Raw genomic sequence first — 24,470 nt, forward strand, 5'->3', positions numbered from 1 at the left:
AAAATGTCCATTATTTTCTGAAGATGAAACTTGAAAGCTTGATGAATACAGTTATATAGTAGTTCAGCTACCAGAAAACAGACTCAGTAACTGTAAAAATTTCTTTCCTATCTTTTCTCCCCTAAACTTCATTCAGCTGAAAACTCATTCATCATATTTGCAAAATCTTTGATCATTATGATTTATTTCTTTGCAAAACAATAAATAAGAACTGAGATACAATTTTGCAGTGCTTTTGTATATCATTAGTCAAATGCATCTTTTTGAGCAAAAATATTAGCACGTTACTGGTAGCCTGGATTATACATTTTTGAATCAAACTTGGGTATTAATTTGTATTTTTCTGGAGATTATTCAAAAAAATATTATTCAGTGTTTTCAAAGGAGAACACTCCCTTGTTGTGACCTACTGGGTAGTTAAAATTATAATTGTACTACTGAGATATATCTTGTTCTTTCAAGTAGCTTCAAAAGCCATTAATGATAGCTTCTGGGCAGAAGTGTGGAAAAACATGATTATTATTAGCACATTAACAGTGGAAGTAGAACAGCACATGTAAACTCTGAAAATGACGTGATTGGTGTTTAATGAGATTATGTTACATATACTAAAGCATCCTGAAAACTTAATTTTGAAGTCAGCATTTCAATGGAATGATAAACTCTTCAGTAGAGTATTAGAGTGGGAAGCATTGGGAAGAAAGAGGTAAAATGCGTGTGCTGTGAATCAACTCAAATAATTTGAAAAATGTTAGAGGGGAGGTGCAAAAGAGATTTGCAAAGACTGTGTGAAGTAAAATAATGTCATAAGAGAGACCCGACTGTACCATGGCCTCCTTTCTAGCCCATGGTATTACTACTGATAATCAGTTCTCCCAGTTCTTTCAGTTTTCTTCCATACCTACTGATATGAGTTTTTCTGTTTCATTAAAGCCCCTGCTTCTGAAGGCCTGTGAGTAAATGAGCCTCCTGGGGCTTTGCTTTCCATTCAATACTGGTTTTTGTTCTTCCAGCTGTTATCTCTCCCTTCTGCTCTGGCTGTGCTGTCCAGTGGACTGCACTCACAGCACTGAGCTGTGGAATATCAGGGTGTCCTGAGGATGGCCTGGTAAAGGGTGGCCACTCTCCAGAGCTCCCCATAGATCAGAGGAAGCCCTTGTTTTGAGCTGGACAGAGCCTTAACCTTTACTTAAAGGTAAAATGGTTTGGGCTTTCTTTTTATGGGTTAAACATTTGAAGACATGACTAGTGTGCTAAAACAAGCTCAGAATATTTGGAGTGACATACTTTTTGGCCACTCTTGTGATTTTTGAGATCAAGGGTTTTTTTAAATCATTATGGTTGAAGATGAAGTCAAGAAAATGAGAAAATTTGAGGTAAGAAGGGTTCCGAATTAAAACCATATGTTGTTGGTACAGCTTTTCACTTAAATGTGTTGGAAGACTTCTCAGCAGCTGTGTTCACACCTGCAGACTGCACAGCTAGGTTCTGCCTTTCTTTTCCATCTTGAGATAGTCTCTGACATACCCTAAGCTGGAAATGCGTATCGTACAGGTCCTGTGACTGTTGTGACTGTATAAGTATAAAAAACTTAATTTGTAAAGATGGTTATCTCACTGCATCCACTGAGGGACTCAGGTTTTCTAAATACCTGAAAGGCCCAAAGTGTTGTTCTTCCTGTAAGCAGCAGTAGAACTAAATGGCAGCACAGAGCCTATGGTGTGTTCAAGGCAGACGTGCACAGCTGGTCCTTGCATCAAGATGGCTGATGCAGCAATAGATGCAGCCAATAAAACCCCCAATTAGCAGATTTTGGGAGGCACTGAGGTGAGCTGGTGGCAGGTTAATAGTGCTTTGCCTGCTAGAATACAGTCCATTACAAGGAGAACGTTCTCAAGCCCTAACTGCTTGCCCTCAGCCCTTTTCCACAGCTGGAGTTTATGGCAAGTGTGAAACTACCATGTCCAGTCTTGACCAGCTGCATAAAATACCCACGTTAGATCCCTTGGCCCCAGATATTTCCAAGGAATTCAGATGATAGGTAGTAGGGAAGGATCCCACATTTCATACACTTATGGCCTGTGCTGTGTTAATCTGGGAGGTCTAATGAAAGCCATAAACCTGTTAAGAAAGCAGGTCAGTCTTTGTGTTTGTGAGACAGGTTTCCCAGATTGCAAGTTTGTTTGTTTGGTGCTGAAATGTAGATATGCCATCCCTACTTGCAAGGTAGTTGCCATGTAGAGGCACTTATTCCACAAGAGATCTAAATGTCTTGGCACAAATGTATTTGTTGTTCAGTGCTATGAACTATGGCATACACAAGAGCAAAGTGAAAACATTAATCTACCTTCTACCTTAATCTACCAGAGGAAGCTCTGCAATTTCTACTGTCATCTGATGAGTGGTATTGTGGCCAACTGGATTAGGGAACAAGGAGATGAAAAGTGTAAGCTCAAGAATGACAGATGGGTCTCACAGTCCATATAAATCAATAATTAAAGCTGCTTGGGTATATAATACAACTGGCACTATTGCCCCATATTACTGAATCAGAGGTCTCATCCTGTGAACTATCAAATTCAGATATTTCAGAGTTAACTTTTGGAATATTTACTATGTCCTTTGTTTGCTTTCATGTTTTCAAATCTAAAACTCTATGAGAAAACGGTTCATTAGTGTCTACATCTTGTTTAGTACCATGCATTTTTTTCCCCAGGCATATGTAAAGTGTTCCATATATTTCACTCTGTGTTTGAGATGATAACAGTTAAAAGCTTCTCCATAACTCCACATCCAGAGGGTACTTGGCATCTTCAACCTTTAGCTTGACCTTTCTGAACTGAAGTGTTTAGTTATGCATCTGCCAGAGCTCCCAGTGATTTTCTTGAAGTAGTTTGTCCTTTTAAATTGCATTGATTTATTCTAAATTAGCCTATTTTCTACAACCAGAAATAATCATACCTGAGGCCAGAGGGGGAAGTGCTTTCTGCTAGTTCATGTATGCCATCTGTTTTATTAACTATGCACTGTTCTGTTCTACTTCTGTAAAAACATGGAAAAGACTTCAAAAGTTAGAAAACTGTGACAATTTGATGTCTCATAGAATGTACCAGTCAATTAATTTAACAGCATGCATGGTCCAGGAACTCCCCATGTGGTCTGTTGCATCCATTAGGCAGTGGCCTGAGTGCAGTCAAGGTCTTGCTACCTTCATCAAGGAGGATGTAACCAAGTGGTGTAACCAAGGAGCTCTCTGGATGGGAGTTGTGGAGTGCCCTTAAGGTTTTCCCAGGCAGCTCCAGCTGTGTTGATAAACTGCTGGGGTGGAGGATGTGGCCCATCCGGACTGCCTAGGCACTTCCTGTTGCAAAAATGATGAAAATATACACAGAAGACACTTAGAAAAACAGCCAGTAGAAAGAGTTGCAGCAGATGCAGAAATGGTGGCTTAGGAAGGTCCTTTATATCTCACTAAACTCATGAGGTCCATGTAGTTTGATTAATGGATAGCAATGGATTATTGTGCACGGGCTGGAGTGGTCATGCAGGGCCTCAGGACAGCTGAATGATAAAAACTCAGCACAAGAATGGTTTGGGAAGTCTCTCACAATCCAGCTGAAGATGCTGTTGCAAGGACACTTGCAATAGAGTCACCAGGGAGACTGACTGTTCCACTCCAGAGAAGTGATTTCCCACAGGAGCCTGACCATGTGCAGGTTTCCAGTAAACTCAATTTTAACACTCTTCATGAGTGTCTGGGTACTGCTGTAAAATTTCAAACAGTAAGGTGTACCACTAAGTTATTTATTTTTAATTACACAATCAAACGGGGAAAAATTACCCTCAAAAGATCAGAATAGTGGTCATGAAGCACCAAATTAAAATTTGCCATTTGATTTCTATCCTTTACTTTTTGGGATTCACTGTGTTTTAATTGCTGCAACAGGCCTGGTAAAAGGCATGTTCTGAAACATATATTTATGTATGAATATGGATTCTTTTAAAGAAAAAAAGTTATTATAAAACAGATGCAACAACTGATTTTCATAACAATTCATTTGCTTTCTGTCAACGGAGAACTGAAAATATACACTTTGAACAACAGAGGGAATTTAAGTGGCACTGCTACATCTTCTCACTGTACTGCTACACTAATACTTTGTTTCATTAGTAACTGGTGGCTTTTTTCTGCTTCCAGTCTGTTAGACTTGCTTTTTGCAGACCATGTTATAACTCCTGCTGAAAATTCAACACATGGCCCACCAGAGTGGGAATCCTTAGAGATAATGCTGACTTTCTGACTTGGCCATAACTCACCTCAGTGCTGTGAGGAAGTGCAGACAGGGAGCTGCAGTGCTGTAAAAACTGCACATAGCAGACAACTCCATGGTGGCTCTTTCAGCTCATACAGGAGACAGCCTGAAGAACCTCCTCAGACAGAAGGTCAGTGCCATCAGAAGTATCATGAACACTGTGTCTGGCCTGTCTGTAAAGGGCAAGACTGGGCATCTCCTTTTGCACTGTCCATGTCATTGCACAGTCCAGGTCAGACTACAAGGAAGCTTTGCATGTTTATTGACATGTATGCATACAATTTTGATGTTGTTTGTTCATAAACAAATAGTTTCTAATTAGGAGAAGGCTTGGATTTTAAAAACTAGCAAAACATAATCTGCAAGGCTATTGGGTGATTTCTTGCATTGGAGATGATAAAATCTGTGAGTGATTTTTCCTCATGACAGGGAAAATAGGATAAGGGAGATTGATAAGGCAAATAGCAGGGACATTTCCTGTCATCAAGAACACAGTAACAGCCCATAACTGGTAAGATCTGCTGACCTTAGCATCTAAAAAAATCCAAGCATCCTTTTGTAAATTGGATTTGGAAGCAGAATGAGGTGGAGAAACATCCGAGAGATAATGAGAGGAAAAATAAGTGAGAAACAAATAATTGCTGCCTGGTTATATACCATAACTTACTCATTTTTGATATTGTGATATTTTCATGCATTTTACCAACAATGTTTTTGTAAGGATGTGATAAACAAATCAGAGAGATTTAGTGAGAGATTCCTGGTGGCACAGGAAGAAGTTGCTATGAAACAGCTAACTGGGGGAATCAGTTTCTACAGCAAAAGGGAATAAATGACTGGATTTCTCTTAGAGCGAAGCCTCCTAAATAGTAACTTCATTTACTTTGTAAAGATGTTGAAAGCAAAAAGGATATGAGCAGAGAAGGATGACCTAGGTAAGAAAATTGCCAACATTGGAACAACAATGAAGTGTCTGTCCAGATAGAATCTGTCCCAGAGCAGAAAAAGAAAGAAATCACAGGGTTGATACAAACTTATACTGATGTGAAAGAGTTTCCTGTAAATAACAGTGCTTTCCAGTTGTCATTTAACACTGTAGTGGTGTAAAGGATTCAACTACTCCTGTGCCTCCTGTGACTTACAGTGGCTTTCATTTTCAGAGTTTGTGTAACCTCAGTTGCATTATCATTCTGCAAAGGTCTGGGAGAAGAGGGAAGTACAGTGAGCCTCCTGCCAATTTAACTCAAAGGAAAAGGCTGAACTGTTTCTGTATTCAGTATTTTCCCTGCTTCTTTGGTTTCTTCAAAGCTCGTGCTGTAGAATTGGTCAGGCTAATTTTTGCAGGTTCATCCAGAAACTCTGTGACTTCTTTCTGTTCCCTAAAAGAGAAGGTGTCATCCCTTTCTGTGTCATCTTTGTTTTCATAGCCTTAAGTTTTTTATCAACTTACTTAGCTAGTCAGGCTTAGTAGAGTATGAAGAAAAAAGATGAAAAACTCTGCAAAGGATAAATATTGTGATGCTGTTGACTGGTACATGGTGGGAAGGATTTTAATCTATCTTTAAGCACCTACTCTAGGTGTATGAGCTAAGTTAATCTTCTTAAGCTCTGTATTATCTATAGTGATTTGTATATTCTTAACAACTGAACCAGCACCACAGGACTCACACCCACTCAAAGACTATGTGGGGCTGCTTTAGCATCTGGTGGAGGAGAATCATAGCCTGCATTTGTAAAATGAAAGGGATGTTGGTACAATGATCTGGAGAGAGAACTAAGTGAAATTCTTACAAAAATCCAGACCTTGAGATGGATAGCTCAGGGGAATGACCTCACAAGTTAAGTATTTTTTCATACTTCAAAGTTTCCAGAAAAAATGCAACTAAATGTAGAACTGGTGGGAAGACTACTGGCTGGGGAAAGCAACCTAGATGATTTAATAGACTTTTTGTGTCTCTAACATCTGGATTCAGGGAGTTAATCTGAGGTAGTGGCATTCTAAACCTCCTGACCTGGTGCTAAATCAGAAATGGGAAGTCACAAAATGCATTGCTATTTTCATAACATTAGTTTCTGGAGTCCTCTTCAGACTGACCCACTGTAATAGCCCCTGTATCTTTTTAACAACCTACTACACAGCTACATCTCTCTTTCTATGCAGTTTATGATTTATGTCCAAATACAGAGTTTGCAGTTGTCCACATAGAAATTCCATGCTGCTTTTTCTGTTTCATCTACTTGGCTGCTGATTGAACAGATTTCATGTACTCTTGCAAATATTAACAGTATTCAGTGGATAGAACTGCCAGGCATCATCATTTGGGAGTAATGGTTTGTTATGCTATACCCCTAGGCAATTAAATCTGTACTACATATAAAGAGTCTGGATTTTACATGAAGGTAAGAAAAGCAGCACAGATAGTTCTTGACTGTGTAGAAAAGGAGCCCTCTTTGAATGCTGTTTTTTCAACACAGTTAATATATGGCTAAGGTATTCTTAAACACTATTTCTGAGCATTTACTTCAAGACTTACCTGTCATAAGCTTCCTGCCCCACACTTTTTAGAGAATGCAGTAGAGAACTTGAATCATGGGTTCATTTAGGTGGAAGGTGGAGCAGAAGTCTTGGCAGTCCTCATTGCTGAGTCTTCCTCTACTTTCTTTCATTTGTTTGAAATACCTTTCTTGGGTACAATTGCTTCAGTCTCTTTAGCTGGAGCTCTGAGGGGCTTGCAGGGGTACTAGAATACTGCTAATTTAATTAATCAGCTTTCCATTTGCATACATGGCCAGTGTATCTTCAGGTATCGCTGACTGATACAAGAATTATCTAAGCAGAAATTACTTGCATTGTAATGCTTTCTCTCCTTTCCTGCTCCTTTAGTTCTGCATTGTTTTCACCTTCTCTGTTGGTTGACTGGTAGACTGAGTTGCAACTCTCTTGGAGGGTACTGGATTGCTTGTAGTTTGTAAAAAACATAAAGGACTTGGTATGAACAACCAACATACCTATGGCACTTAATCCTGAATATATGGGATTGTATTTGCAAATTCGTTCCTCACATACCCTATTATTCTTCTATAAACTCTGATCAATTTCCTAAATAGGTTTTCTGTAACAAGAAGATACCTTTCTGCAGAAAAATAACATGTAGCCCATTCTAGTTTGTTTCAAATGTGGGCTTCAGAAGCTGAGAATAAGGAACTGTAATTTGTAAAATATGCTTTTTCCCTAAGGAAAATTTAGATTTAGATTTAGTGATTTAATGATCAAAAATGAGTTCTAGCTAAACAATATCATTATTCAAGAAGAAAAGAGATTAAACATTACCTATGATGTTGTGTCACCACTGTCTTTTTAGTGAATTAAATGTTTGTATAACTACACGTGAACGTGATGTTTTTAGGCTAAAGAAGTTTTCTTTCTAGGACTGATTTACCTTCTTTACACACTAAACCATATCGACTTCAAAGAAAAGAATCTTCTTATTTGAACAACATAGATTTTTTCCATATTTTCTGCTTACTTGGTCCATTGCAGAACTTGTAAATTGATAGGAGGCCTTTGGGAGTTAAATGGTTCTATAATGAAACTAGAAGTATTCTTGTCAAATATGTTGAATGCCAAGTTGAATTGAGCATAGTTGCTCACTGTATACACATGAACTATAGCTGTTGATTTTAGTGTAGCTGAAGTATTTCAGCATTGAAGAAACTGAAGCACAAGAGACTGTGAAGATAATGGTTGTCAATATTACTTAAGAATGCTTAAGCCCTTAAGCCACATTTTACATCTCAGATTCTAAAAACCTGCTCACGTAAAGAAATTTTTCAGGTGAGGGGGATGTTTGTACAAAAAAAGAACTTGGCATCTTTACAAAATGCTTAGAGGAACATTAAGGTTTTCCTAAACTGACAGCTGTTCTGCAGTTTGTGAAATTATTTGGAAAGTACTTTGAGATATGGTATATCTGTATTTTGAGTGACTTTTGTTAGTTTTAATTGTAGCCCTGTTCATAAATTTCCATTCATGCTTTTATGCACCAGTTAATTTAAAAACCCCCTAATTTTCCTGACCAGATAGCTGTAACTCTGCTGAGCTTCTTTGAACATATTTATTAGAAAATTCCTGGAAAGGAAAGGAACATAAACTTCCCAACTGTGAGGAAAGCAAATGGCACAAGTACTCTCCAATTCTCTACCCTCAGGGTCTGGCATGCCTTGTGCTTCCAGTGTGAAATCTTTCTGGTACTTCTACATCCAGTTGATGCCAAACAATACAAGGTTGTGGGACAGGAAAATAAAACAGCTGGGGAGTGGGGATTTAATTAATGTTGCTTCTGTATGAATTAGATGTTTTATTCAGTTGAGTTCTTCTGTGCCTAATTCATGTGGATACATATGTTTTCAAATAATGGAATAGGGTTCTTTGTTTCATTTTAAGGGGTAGAGGACCGCTGAAGAACACATCTGATGTAATTAATGCAGCAAAAATGATTTCAGAGTCAGGATCAAGGATGGATATCCTAGCACGGCTGATTGCTGATCAGGTAGGTTATTTATGCAACAATGCATTAAGCTCTGACCCAGGTGAATCTGTGCACAGAACCTCCAATGCATAAGAAGATAACTTTAAAAAGCACTTGAGACATTCTAAGATCTACCTGTCTCAGTTTCCTTTTTCTCTTAATTCTGAAGCAATGGATGCATAGGTCCTGTCTTAATTGTATATGTGGATTCTCATTTTCATATGTGTCTGTGTTTCTGTTAATATACACTTACAAACACACATAAATATACATGTACTTAAATCACAGATGTGTGTTCATGTGTGTTATTACATGCATGGTTTTTTTGAGCTTCTCTAGCCTATGAATGCAACATTTTAGAGCTATGGTATACATATGAATATTTATGTATATATATATAAATATGTACATCATGGCTGCTCTAGCTATGTATGTAATATTTTAGATGCATAGATAGGACTCTTGACTTGCATAGTTATACTACTCAGAAACCACTTGAGTTGTTCAGGTGAATCAGCTTAGCTGTGGGAACACAGGATTCTTGCCCTGAGTTCTGCCGAGCAGGCTGGGCTCAGTGTGTTCTACAGGTTCTAGGTTTTGGCTCCATGCTCAGTAATGCTGCTGACTTCTGTCTTTGAAATGATTTGTTTTCCACCCTAATCTCTGCATATGTTACAGAATGTTTGCTTTTGCCAGACCTAGGTTATCTTTCCTATCTTTCTAACCCCAACACTGGCAATTTGATTTCAATTGGTTTTGCATGTAGATATCCTCTGGATGGTAGAGGTTTGGCCTCTGAGCACCTACAAGTCTCAAGGTGATTTCTGTAGCATTTTAAAGCAAATGTGTATCATCATCAAATGCAAAGGCCCAGAGCTATATAGTCTGCTTTATCTCCACTGGATTTTTGAAGTGTCAGATAGATCAAAGAATAACACCAAAAAGCCTAAAACAGTGAATCAGTGAACACACTCATTTTCCTGGCTAAGACAATTACACAGTTGCTTAGTAAATGAGTACAGCAAGCAAGTAGTCACATGAAGCTCTCTTTACTACGTAGGGCTGGTTGTTTCAGGGCCAGACAGAGCCAACAGGAGACTAGTGAAATGTCAGAGTGCAGTTACCAAACAAGAAGTGTAATCTAATTCCTAGTCTTTGCCTCATACTCATCGGGTAGCAGGTTATAGTCCCCCTCTTCCACAACCTCTTTTCTGCTTGCTTCTGATTTTCATGTATAAACATCGCTTGTCTTGTATCTCTGAAGCATCAAAAATCTGTTAGTGTTTTCTTTCATGTCTCTCTAAATTCCAGATAGGAAGACAAAGAATTTCTATTCTCAATCTATACAGCTGTGATCAGATTTGTGGAAAAACTAAAGAAAATATTTTGAGTCCCTTTTTCTGATCTTGACAGATGTTACGCCAGCATATTTGTCTTTTTGAGAGCATTGAAAAATGATCCTTTCAAGATTTTACAAATTAAAAATTAAAGCTCCAGACTGTAACAGTCACTGGTCTACTGCAGAACACAATATGGTATCAAAGCCAAACATGAGTAAAGGCCATAATCTCTTGGGTATTTTAGAATATGGAATCCAGTCCTGCTGAAATAGTTCTTCCCTAAAACTTTCCTTTCTCTGCACTACTATTACAGTGACTCCAGACTAGAAACATGATCAGGTTGATGAAAAAGTAGCCATGAATCACTACTGCTAATAATCTGACTGTACCTTCTTAGCAGCTGGGAACTGTGATATCACTCAAATTATTTTAACTTTTTCACTGGATTAATTCAAATTATTTCCATTTGTCCTGGCGCTGAGCTTGCACACAGTTGGTACCCTTGAGCCACCTGTGTCCTGGTATTTATTTCATCTTGTATGCATCCAAAATACACTAATTAGTTACAGGTGATGCTTGTATTTTAGATGCAATTCCATGTTATAAGCACTAGAAGAAAATGAGCAAAGCAGCTCTTCCACTACTTCTCCTATTACAAAGATGCTTAATATGAGCCACATTTCTCAGATGGATATAAAAGTTGTAGCTTCGACAACTTTTTTTTCCATCTGTCAAGTCAACTCCAATGATAAATAATTCCTTGCCTTACCTGTTACTTTGCCAAACTTCCTATGACTTGCTGTCTTCTGGTACTAAAATAAAAGAAACATTATACTGATATATATATATATATACTGATATATTTAGATATAATATACTGGTATATTATACCAAATATTTAGAAGCTTTTCTCTGAATTTGGTCCAAACTGAAGGAACCCTTCCAAGAATTTGGTGCCCATATTGGAATATGAATTTATTAAAAAAGCACTTACTAAGTTTTACAAGTGCGTTTCTCAGCATCATTAGTCTCCTTGTGGAAATATTTCACCTGTTGACTTTTAGTGACAGCTAAATTATGTTAATTTAATGTTATAATAACATAATATAATATGTTATATTATTTTAATTTAATGTGAAAATGGATTTGTATGATTCACTTCAGAAGTGAAAACAGCTACCTCTACATTTTACCAGTGTTCAAGTAACATTAAAAGTACAGGTCCTTGCACTTTTCCTGTCCATACTTTTATTAACGCTTTTAAACTGCCTGCTATTGAGCTTAGGCTACCCTGTAAATATTTGTAAACACTTAGAATACTGTCATTTCACTAGGGCACAAGACTTCACTGTTCAGTTATCCTGTGACTCTATTCTTATTCTGTCTGTTTTAGTTAACAGGACCACAGTAAGGCATTATACCTTTTTCAGTATTCAAAGCTACATGCAAGAAAGAAAAGCAAAAACCTCGCTCTATTTCCTCCCTTTCAGTTCACACCTGAGCAAGAACCCAAAATAAGCAATCACTCCATAATGAAGAATCACTGTAGTATCTCTTTGACCTTTTCCTGTTCATAAAACATTTTCAAATGAGTTACTTTTGTTCACACTCCATGTAATTTCAGAGATTCAAAAAAGAGAACTGTGGAACTACATCGTTCACACAGTTTTTCTGTTAGGAGGAGGAAAAAAAAAAAGACCAACCTGAAAATATTTGCAGTGAACTCATCAGCCACAACAGCACCTCTCTGATCCACTGTTTTTCATTCTAGATTTTTATAAATCCCTTTTCCTGTGTCTGAAGGAGAGGGACACACTGTGGTATCATTAGCAGAATTCAGTTATATTTCAGTTCACACTCACAAGCACTTTAAGATGACTCAGAGTTAGCTATGAAAACAATCACAGTACAGCATCAACTTGAACTTAGGCAAATTAATCACAACTACATTGATAATAGATTTAGTTTGAATTAAGATTGTTGCAAATTCATAGTCAAATTCGTGACCTGAAATCCCTAAGATAATTAAGGCAATTAGTATATCATGGTTTTAATGGAATGTTCTGCAACCTAATAATTAACAAATAGTTGCGATAAATTGCACATTTGTATTTCTAGTAGTGTGATTATATCCAGTATTAATCAAAGTCATGACATCAAAGTAAAGAACAACATTGTTACGGTCCAAATTTCCAGCAGAATTGCTTGGCTTGTTCTTTTGAACCACTGCTGTCCCAGTGTTTTTTTCACCTGGACTGTGAACGTTGGTTTCACTCTTTTTTTCATCACTGCGTAACTTATCAAATCACTTGAAAGTTTCTGTGGGTATTATTTCTACTAAGTAAAATTCCACTGCCTCTTTTGGATTCAAGTCACTTCTGATCCTGTTCTTACAGAATGCTTTTGTTAACACCCCACTGCCTTCACTACGTATGGGAAAGAATCTGCCAGGATCTCTAGCTAAGAACGTGAGGCATTAAACTGGTAACCATCAATAGCCTGTGGGACAAATAAACTCAAAATATAATTGTCCTTCTGTTACAGCCTAGTGTTTGGTTTCATAGTAAGCAAATGCTGCTTGTACCAGATGCTTCCAAGCAATATATACAGGATTCCTTATGGAATATCCTCTCTACAGAGCACATTTCTTTGAAACATCTGTTTATGGTTGATTTGCATATGCTATAAGGTGTGAGGCTTTACTCTTTTTTGTAGTACTTTATCCCACTTAAAGCAGTGTAGTATGGTTTTTTTACTCCTGTAAACACCTTTTTGTATTATGTTGGTCCCTTTCTTGATCCTATTGACAAGTTTTGTGGGTAGAGTTCATGAGAATGAGCACATTTGGTCAGACTGTGGCTTCATTTAGGCCAATACATTGGTGCTGATAATATTTAACAGTGTGTATATATATATCTATATATACAGAACTCAGTCAGATAATGACATGTTTCATGATACTGCCAAAATATGGTCTCCCAACCTCCAGCAGCCATTGAAGGATTTACTTAACCAAATGTACTTTTGATACACTAGCTAAATTAAATAGTCTTTGGTATTTCTGTCAGTAATTTATCCAGTAAATTTTAATCCTTGTAAGCTTTTAATTTAACCATTCTGCAACAAAGTTTTCTGCAGTTTAAAAGTGTTAAGCCATTTCCTTTTGTTTTGAACTCAGGTTAGTTACTTTAGTTTTGTTTTTTTTTTTATTGAAGGAAAGAATACCTTTTCATTAAAACCTTTTTTGTCATCTTCATATTTTGTTATGTGCATTGTAATGGGCAAAAGAAAGAGAAGGGGTGTACCCACAAGGGACAGTAAAGCTGTGAACATACTATAGAGTTGTACAGTTGCATAATTGCATTTCAGAAGTCTTTTCAGAATAAATTTACTGTTTCTGAATGAGACTCAGCACTGACTCACTGTTTTCATAGAACTGTTTTAACCTCAAGGTCTTGTTCTTGAGTGGTAATTTCCCCATCTTTGATGTGCACCATCTTCAGCATTCCTAAAATGTTACAGGTTTTTTTCTCTAATGCTAATACAAGGAAGATGGTAAATGTGTCTCACTTGCCAGTATTACTATATAGAAGAGTACTCTATAATAAAGGTAAAATATTCTTTAGTCCAAGCTTCTGTAATTGACAGTGCCACTACTTGAAATGGATGAGGCACTATATTAACACCCTATCTGCCCTTCTCCCGAGTTTTTTCAGTGAGGGGAAAAAAAACAAAAAGCAAACAAACCTGAAAATCAGTGTATTTAAGAAGAGGAAAACTAAAAAATTAGAAGCAAGCATCTCATTCCAGAAAAAACCCTGTCTTGATATAGTTAGTTCTGATGCTTAAAAGGATTACAGTTGCATTTGACTGGAAGGACAGATGTTAATTAATTAGAATTAAATACACAACGTGTATTCCAGTTTTCTAAGCAGTGACTTAGATACCAGTATTTAAATACTGATTTCTGTAGTTCTTGAAGCAATGTTGAGCAAGGACAAAACAAACATATTTTTTATAGTTTTCCATAACAAACTAACACTTCAAAAATGCCACATGTAAGAAAAGAACTCTTCTGTTTTTCTTCTAAACTATGCCAAAGTACAGCAACCATTGAATCCAGCAGAACACAAAGCAAGGGCTGACATTTAATTCATATTATTTAAAATTTTTTACTTCAATTGCTCAGTTATTTCTTGTTTCCTTTTCCTAAGTCAGCAACTTCTTTGCTTAACCAAACATTTCTGCTCTGTCAGATAATCATGAAGAGTAGAATCAATCCCCATTTTAAACAAGTATCAGGTTTCTCTAGCAAAGGCACTAGGTTAGGAAAAGTATTGAATGAATTAAGTAGAACAGATGTTTTTTCTGACTTCTTGCAAGATTTGGATTTATATTGCTGCTGCATTGACTACAGTTCTGTAAGACCACAGGTTTAGTACAAAACTATACAAAAAAGTACAAAAATTGTACAAAACTGTAAAAGTAAAGGTAAGATACAGAAGACATGGATCAAGCTGAAGAAACTCTGGATGAAAAAATAAAAAAAGAAACAAATATGTTTTGTAAGATAAGGCATTATTTCATAGAAGTGTTAATATTGCTCTGTATTGCAGTTTACATTTGACTACATAAGTATTGCTGTTAATCTAAGTATCATAACCTCTAAATCATAACCTCTTAGGAAGTGAAAAGAATTATTCTGTACATTAAAGAATTTGTTCAGATATGTTGCTAAGGCAAGCCTGACAGTGTTAAATGAAAAAAAGTGATTATGGATTTAGGATATATGAGGATATATATGAGTTTAGGATTGTTCTGAGCTTATCCAATTATTTTGTTAAAAAGCTTGATCAGAGGAATGAACTGTGCAACCTGATACAGTGGCTGTAAAAAACAAGGCTACACTCACACACAGTGTGAGCACACCTCAGTTAAGTATTCATCTGATGTCTGAGGCCAGCTGCTGAAATGCCTTTGTTATTTGTTCTTTTCTTGATATTCAGTGTCCAGACCAATCGTGCAAACAGGATTTGTTGGCTTACCTAGAACAGATCAAGCTGTACTCCCATCAGCTCAAAATCTGCAGTCAAGTTAAAGCAGAAATCCAGAACCTAGGTGGAGAGCTCATCATGTCTGCTGTAAGTAGGAGAATGGTATAAATTAATCTGTTAATCAAAATACATCTTGAGCTGTGCTTTCCTGTGTAAGTCCTCAATCTCCGTTTATTCTCCACTGGTTTTTACACTCATCGCAGAGAATCTAAGTGAAACATAGGACTGGTGACTTAAAATGAATAGCAATCACAAGTAGGTTGTTGGTTTTTTTTTTTTCTCTTAAATTCTCAAAACATATTATTTTTCAGTGTTACACTGGAGTAATTTGGTATAAAGAACTGTAACCCATTTAAAGATAGTGGTTTATCTACATACATATATGGAGTATGCACATAGGTGTCTTGTCTGTACACTAAAAAAGAGGATGGACTTCTGGTTCAGAGGAAAAATATGAAGGACACTCTACATCCCTAAAGAAATAAAATTAAGAGAACTTTATTGTTGTGTAGAATTCCTGATTTTGCATTAATTGAAGAGTCATTAGCTCCATTACAGCTAAGTATCATTAGCCATGGAAAAGACACTCTATGATTTTGTGGAACACTTACGCATTTGTCCTCAGCACAGCTCTGATCACAGGCATTCATGTAATGTTTTCCCCTTCACATAATCTTTTACTAGTGTTATTATCTCCAGGCTTACCATTTGAAGACATAAAATCTGCTAAATGGTACAAAAGCCAGGTAACAAAAACTTCCCACCCTGCATTTTTACCCTTTAAATACCTTCCTACATTCACATGGTCTGGAATATGAATGTCAATAATATTATCAATACATTTTATACAGTTTAGTAAACTAATCAGATATGAGTCCTCTCCTGCTGATGTGACATTTGAAACACTGATGGATATTTTCATTTGATAATAATTTGATAATTCAGAGACCACATTTAAACCTCTGGAACCTACAGGTATGTAATTTTGTACTGAATTTATATTTTCTGAAGCAAATACTTTTTTTTCATTTGGGTTGTAAATTAATCAGATTTATCTTCATTATCCATTTTGTCTTTCTTTTTACAAATAGTTCCATGAGCAGTGTGAGTTAACAAAGCCAGATTTCATTGCTTCGTGCTCTTTGTGCACATCTTCTGCTATCAATGCTCTCATCTTCCCCATCTGTAGCCTGTCTCCAGTGATCCCACACAGCAGAAATCCATGTATCCCTCTGTGCTTGGAGGCCTTCTTTGAGCACTTTCTTTGAGCACGTTCTCCCACTCCCTACACATAATGTTCACGTCTTCTTTGAGTTTTGGTTCTTTTTACTCCAACTTCTGTGCTCCTAACATGCTCTCCCAGACAGACATGTATGGAATTATAGCTGTATGGATAGGCAGAGTCTTGAATCTGCCACCACAGACGTGCAGCAAGCAGCACTGGTGCAGATACTGACTGCACGGTCTCTGTGCTGACAGAAGCCAAGAACTGGGCTGTCTCTGGCTTCTGGTTTCCAGAAACTCTAATTTTTTTATTCCATTCAGTCTCTCATTTTGTGATCTGGTAAAAAAGATGTTATTTGTCTTTGGAATTCTTGTGTCTCTATGAAACTGGGAAATCTGAGATTACCTAACTAGGAAGTTAAACAGTTATTGGAGGACTGACAAGTGAACAGCTGCACAACACAAGCAGATCCACATAATTTACTTAAAAACCTAGTTAAAAGATACAGCTTGCACAACACAATGTTTGTTTATCTGATTTGAACTGTCCACTACTTTGGCATATTTTAATTCACAGGGATCCTTGACCTACAGAACTCTGTATCCTGCCTGATACATAAGCTTGAGCACAACTGATTGGTGGACTCACTTCAAGAAATTTTGCTGGTTCTTGCTTTTTTTTTCCTTTCCCACTGAAATGATACTCACATTGTTTTCTTAGCGTTTTGTTGTGTCACTCATATGTCAATAGTGGGAAAGACATCATCCTGGTATAAAACCAGAATATATATACATATATATACATAACATGTATATATATGTATATATATTTTATATATATATTTATGTTCTAAAAATTAAAAACACAAATTGACCTTAATTCATAATCCCTTTTCAGTTAAAATTGTGGTTGTGTGAAGATGCAACCAAACCAAACTGTGATGGCTTTCCTGTAAGGCCCCTCCTAGTCTGGATGTAAATGAACTATTTGTGTTTGACTTGCTTCAATTTTAGGGGAATACTGGAACTAAAACTAAGTTCATATGGATAAAGAATAAGCAGAGAGGGAGAAAAAATAACTACTTATGCAAAATGCCTGATTATTGAATTGCTTTTTTAAAAAAATCTGGAGCAAATTTGACTTTAAAAGCCCATATAGGGACTTAGGAATTGGGTCACATAGGTTAGCTGGCCTTGGAAAGAGTGACAGAACAAAGTTCTGCATAAGGAAGCACAGTGGTTCTCTCTCTTTCTTGCTATATGTATATTTAAATATCTTTCTCTCTTTGTGTGTATATATATGTATCTCATACTATATATTTCTCTATCTCACTCTCTCCCACTCTACTTCTGTAGACGGAGATACCTATATATCTGTATTTATATCTCCATAGAGACAGTGAGAGATACATAGAGAGAGATATGTATGTATGTATAGAGAGAGATACATAGAGATACATATAGAGATACATATATAGAGGGGAGAGACACATGTATAAAGATATATATATGTAGAAATACAGATACACAGATATGACATACAGAGAGTGAGACAGATACCTCTTCCTTGCTTCATCTCTCACTCTGTCTCTCTTTGACACACATCATAGAAGACCTGGAAGCATAGGAAAGAAAAAAAAAACAGAAAATTTGCAGACAGAACATATGTGACATGATAATCTGCCAACTGTCTGCTCAAGCAGCTGAATTTCAGTCTTCTAGCTAAAAGTTGTTGGGGCTTTTTGTTGTTGGGTTTTTTTTGGGTTTTTTTGCTTCGGTTTTTTTTTAAGGTTTATGCAACACTACCAAATCCTCAGACATAAAATCAATACCAAGGATTTTTTTTCAAGGAATCAGAAACTGTAGCTGTAATAGGATTATATTCTCCCCAGTCCTGATTCTATCTCATTTATCTATTTATGCTACTAAAGAATAGGAACAAAAAAGAGACATGAGGCATGATTAAAAATAAAATGGGGCATGCTCTTGCAGGTAGTAAAGTTTTCAGGATGGATTAAGTAAAAAATCCTGAACTTCAGAGTATTTGATGCTGTTTCCTTCCTCTGATTAGTGAAGATCTAAGTGTAAAAGTGTATTGGCAAGGGCATTAAAACCCAAACGTGAACAGGTTGCTGCATTTTTTGTTGTCACTGTTTTCTGTGGTTTCTGTCTTCTGTACCCATGTATGTGTATGCTCAAGACTGAACTACCCAATTCTTTGTCATCCCTCAGCTGTGTTGTTGGCTCCTTGTAGTTGCCTTCTGCTACCTTGTGTTTCTCATGAGCTGTGACCTGTGTGCAAACAGAGGAGCTGAGGAGAAAGGCTGTTCTCCTGTGTTAAATTACAGATTTCCACATTCAGATGGTAAATATCAACTAACACACAGATGTCCTGTACAAAGTGAGAATGATGGAGCAAAAGTTGGTGTGGCAGACCACAAATTCACACACAAAAGCAATGTTGTAGCAGTTCATGGAAGAAAACCAAAAACGTTTATTGAAGCCTACAGACCAAGTCATAGGAGAGAGTAGAGGGGTGAAGAGCAGAGGATTGAGTCTTGCTCTGTTACATATTTGTAGATCTGTAAAAGAAAAACTGTCCTCTTGAAACAGAGCTAAGTCACAGCATCACTCTTACAAGGATCATCTTCTGGATGAAGATCGGGAGAAGAAAGTAAAGTAGATATAAAATGGCATTACAGATTAACCTAATATATACTACTGTCTTACCTGTTGCCAGGGCGTCTGTGTCTCTGTCAAGAGGAAAATGGATTCTCTTCCACAGAAGCACTGTACCTAAGGAGGACATGGAGACTGCCAGTACAGTTCAGTTCAGGACTTAATCCCATGACAACAAAGAGCATTGTCACTTGAAAAAGTACCTTGTAATCTGCAAACTCAGCACACTATCATTCATTCTCTGTATCTTGCTGTCTTCTTCAGTTGTTTTGCATCTGTGTCCCCTGTGCCCTTGTGCTTGTCTTCTCTCCAACACTCCTCTGATCAAGTCCTCAGGATTGGTTCTTAAAATTAATACCATCAGCACACCATTAGTGCAGGCTCAATAGGGCAGTTTGCATGGGGCAGTAGGAATGCTTTGGGGAATATTCAGATGATCATCCTACTACCTGCTCTGCTCAGTTAGTGGCTTTTTGACTTCAGGCCACATGATCTTGTAGTCTCCTGCTACAGTTATGTGGCACCTTTCTCACTGCCCTTCCTTAAGCCCTGCTGTGAGTGGCAGAATATTGCACAGACTCCCAGGTATGTTGGTTATAAAGGGTCAGACACCAAAAAAGAGAGAAAAAGCAGTGTGAATCAGTAGCTTCTAATTCTTCATTCACTGTAGTTTGGTTTTTGTTGTGGTTTTTTTTTTTTTTAATTCCTTCATCAGTATTTAATCTTCCATGCTTCCACAACATATTTAAATTTTTAACTAAAGCAGCTGGCATTGCCAATTTGTAAGCTGCATAAGTAAAAATGTTGAGAACTCAGTAAGTCTTCAGTAGGTGTTATTAAACAGGAAATGGATAATTCCTTCTATTAATTAGAACTAATTTGGGCCTCTTCAGGCTCAAAATACTGGGATAGCATTTGCAGCATGCAGATTGGCACTAATTGCATTAATTTACATAGATAATATGATAATTCATTTACAAGTACTGCACAATACTGCACAATGCCAGGCTAGCACATTGACAGCTTGCTTTTTTCCCAACAGTGGCTTTAAATAAATAGAATTACATCACAATCCAGAAAATTAACGTATCTTATATGTTAGCACTGCACACTCTTGATTTTTGCCAGAAAATTCTGTTTTGTGCTGCTTCATTTTATATTTTAGTTGGCAAAGAAGACAAAGTTTTTTGGCCTTAAAAGAGAAGTAAAAATCTGGAAGACAGGTCTCAGAATTACAGTAAAACAGAATTTGATAAATGGCATAGAAAGGATCTCAGGTGAGCTACCCTTACCTGTGCACTTTGGGCTGTTTCAGTCTACACGTCCCATTTGATTTATCTTTGACTCTTCCTGTTGGCATCCCAAGAACCAAACTTAACAACTTACACAGTGACCAAAGTCCACTCCTGTGCCATATATAGGGGCTTTAATACTTCTAAATTAATGCTTCAAGGCTGGATTTAAATGTCAATTACACATACTGAGTCACCAGTTAAGTCAATACTGGTACAATACTTCTATGAATGTATTTCAGCTTTGAAGACTGTACCACAGGTAAATAACCCATAGAGTCAAAGCTTTAAGCTAGCATGTCTACTTACATTATTTTATACAGCTTAATATTTAGATAGCTTATTATTTTATATCGTTTATAACCCTGTTTATTTTATATAGCAATGTTGTATTGACAAAATTAAATTTAGGGCTGCCATCTTTAGCTGACAGAGTTCCCATCCTGGGATAACCACATCCCAGGGAAATCTGTCTCAGCCTGCATGGGAGGACTGTGGCAGCTGCTGCTCGATGCCTCCGTTACACTTGGGGGTTTTCATTTAACAGCTAGAGAGAGGCAGGAGCTGGCATTCTGCTGAGCTCCTGAAGAGCTCTGCCTTGGTAGGGGAGGGGATGGAGAGCAGTGCATTTCAGAGACTCTCAGGGTTTCTGTTTGTGTTTTCTTTTCCTCCTAAAGGAGAAGTCAGGATGGGCAGAACAGCTTCCTACCTGCAGCTAGGACTGCATGAAGAGTGGGGACAGAGCAGCAAGCTGGCAATCAAACTGAAGTACTGGCTACTGTAACAGCCAACTTGATTTATTATAGGTAGATGGTTTGTTCCACTGGCTTTGGTACCACTGTCCTGCTTTTACTGCTCTGTGACCTTCAGTGCAAAGGTTTCTCTTGTCTTGTTTTAGGGCCATTGCTGCTGTTCTGACAAAGCTGATGGCTGCCTGTGCCAGAGCCACAGCTCCTTGCTCAGCCTGTTCATTTCTCCTTGCTGGTAGTTCTCCATGTTACTGCGAACTTGTAGTTCACTTTGGTTGAAGTGGAAGGCTCCTTGTAGGGCCTTACCCTCTGCATAAAATTATTTCTTGTCCCAATATTTGAGTATGAAAACAATAAAATGCTAATTTTCTAAAAATTGATGCTGACCCCTAAGAGTCAGTGTATTATTTATTTACTACTGAGAGTTGACAGAAATGTTTCACTGATTGTTTTTTAAAGTAATATATTTAACTGCTTTTCCCTAGTGTATGCTGGTAGGTGGCTGTGTAGAAAGCCCTGATCTTTGGAAGCTAAGCAAGCAGTATGTTTTTTCCTGTTAATTGCTTAGAGAGAGCTCAGTTGCTATTGCTTTCTAAACTTCATCTACCACGAGAAATTATTTTAAAGCAGTAAGAAGCATTATTAGTACTGTGCACTACAAGACAGTTAGCTGTTCCTAATAATTAATAACTGTTTTGCTAATTAGCAAAATCGGGATATATTTTATAGTTCTTAGCCTCTGTGCGTGTAAAGGATTATTGCAACAAGCACTCCTCTTTACAAACAATAGTAAATGATGGAATCAGCAAGGAAAGTATTTTTATTAAACCTGTATTCTCTTTTTCTTAAGGACTTGTTTTCTAAAAAATAGTTCTTAAACCTGTTTTTAAAACCTTCTGCAAGTGAAAGTAGCAGTACTTGGGAGGGATTGAGCTAACTGCCTGTGGAGGCATATGTTCCATTATGGTGTTACAGGGAAACAGTTTTACAGTACTTATATAAGTTGTTTATCATTTAACTTGGGACACAGGGCTTGGTCCAATTATAGGACTTGGTTTTAGTTCTTTGAATCTAATGAATAGGGATTAGGTTTACTAGATTCAGTTGCCCAACCTGTTATTTTCAGAAGTCTCAGTATCCTACAACAAAGAAAATTTCTTTCTAGGAATGTATTTAAACCTAGCAGTTCAATTGAAATACATTTTTAAGAAGTGGCCTTGTTTAAAAAATAATTTTAAGATCAGACTTTAAACATGGACTGAAGAACTGCGTATTTGATACTCAATTCTTAGTTTTTCACTTCTGTATAAAAAGTGAAAGTCTGGCAGAACTGAAAAGGACTGAGAAGACTTCCCATTGATAAATCTGTGCTCAAAGAGTAAAACTTTCAATTTCCTGCAAAAATAAATTCTCGCAGCAGACCAATCTAGGTACCACAGCCAGGGGTCACAGCCAGGGGTCTGACAGACCTGCATGGTACATATCAAGAAATGCTTTGAGAGTGTTGTTTTGCGTTGTCTCTTACAGCTTTATTCCAGAAGGCAGTTGTCTGCCACTTCTTTATGTCAGAGACAGCCTCTGCAGATCTGTGCAAAGCACGGGTATGGGAGACTGACTTGTTTTCATGCCTTGAGAATAAGGAATTTCTGAATCTGTGTAACATCTGCAGCAACAGCTCCTACAGACACACGACAAGGAAAGCATTTCTTACTACACTGAACAGAAAACACTTTGCCAGAGAGTTTCTTTAAATTTAAAGTCATGATTCTCTTGATCATTCTGAGTATTAATTAAAAGTAACTGGCTATATCTATATTGTGAAATTTCTTACAGTATGGGATCACTACTTCTGCTAAGACATGAAACTGTCTTACAAAAATGTAAAAAAAATACAATGCATGTAAAGAAATTCACAATTTGGTTTCAAAATAATTTTTTTCTGAGCTCCTCTTCAGCTTTGTTACTCAATGGAGAGTTTATCTACTTGCACATAGTACTCATTACAGACCAGGGATGCAGGTCCTGGAAATGAGAGTTTATTTCAGCATGAATGCTGACAGTCTGATTTCTCTTGGTGGTGGTGTTTGTGTGACTGGTTTGTGGTTTGTTTTTTTTTTACTACCCCATTTACTATTACTATCTTCAGGTCTGTATAGTCTTGTGTTTCATCACAATATGAATTTATAGGTGCTACAGAATCATTCTATATGCCTTTTGCAATGGAAACAAAATACTACTACTCCCAGAACAGGTGATAATTAAATAAGGAAAGAGTTAGTATGGGATTCTTTTCCTAAAACCTTTTATGAATTTCTGTCATCACTGACCCAGACCTGTGAAATGTGGAGGCTGGAACATCATGACTCCATAGAACATGCTGGAAAATCAGAAGCAGGAGTCACACACAAACAGTTTTTAGTTTGGGCTTGGTTGATTGGTTTGTTCCAATAGTGTCTATGTACCTCTTGCTACGAGCTGAAGAGTTTGTAGCTACATCTCTCTAAATGAAATGACCTCAAATGCTCAGTGAATATTTTATCTATCATCTTTTAAGCCAATTTATGCCTCTCATCAGTTCTCCTAGGCTTCAGACCTTGAAAAGCCTGCTGAATAGCTGAGATAAACACATCCAAGTGAAGACAGTCCTTGAATACTTTAGGTATATTGAAAAACAACAGATTTACACCACACTATATAATCTTCCTGGCATTTAAGTATAAAATTAGCTGCTCTCTGGAGACAAAAAAAGATAAATTATAGAAGTGGCTGCATTCTTACCATCTGTAGTATAGGTCCAAGAACAGCTGCTAAAAGCTTCTCCAGAATCTTGAATGCAGTTAAGCAATAACACTCCTTAACCCCCCTCCCAAAACCAAGTTTATAATTTTTAGGCCTCAAATGTACCTACCATCTGCATTAAATACGGCCACTGAGAGGCTACATGACAATTATAAAGTGGAAATCCTTTCTAAAAAGCTCACATGCTGCAGCAAGGAATGAACTTTAGAGTCCATCTGGTAAATTTTACACCTTTTCCAGAAATATAGAGATTATTTCATTTTGCCATAAGGCATATGAGTGTTCAACCAGTTCTCAAAGTATTATAACTTTTTCTTTTTTCTTTTTTTTTTTTAGGGGGGAGGGCTTGGTGGTGGTAAGAGGGAGAGCAATTGGTAAGGGTTCTTTGGTACTTCCTGAGAAAATATAAAAGGATATTAATTTTTTCCTGGCAGTTCAGAAATGTTTCCAAAATGCAACTAAATACAGTCTCTTGGCTGCATTTTTTTTTC

At 37.1% G+C, this 24,470-nt stretch overlaps 1 protein-coding gene across 4 annotated transcripts in view; it reads left to right on the plus strand.

Moving 5' to 3' along the window:
* Positions 1-24,470, plus strand: part of CTNNA3 (catenin alpha 3) — a 395,140-nt gene that overhangs the window by 366,387 nt on the left and 4,283 nt on the right. For all 4 annotated transcript variants that reach the window (XM_071749099.1, XM_071749098.1, XM_071749100.1 and 1 more), the window contains 2 exons: positions 8,758-8,863; positions 15,189-15,323. In XM_071749099.1, the coding sequence (XP_071605200.1) occupies positions 8,758-8,863; positions 15,189-15,323 (241 nt within the window). The remainder of the gene's footprint in view (positions 1-8,757; positions 8,864-15,188; positions 15,324-24,470) is intronic.

Source organism: Heliangelus exortis, chromosome 7 (assembly GCF_036169615.1).
Source record: "Heliangelus exortis chromosome 7, bHelExo1.hap1, whole genome shotgun sequence".
NCBI classification, from domain to species: Eukaryota; Metazoa; Chordata; class Aves; order Apodiformes; family Trochilidae; genus Heliangelus; species Heliangelus exortis.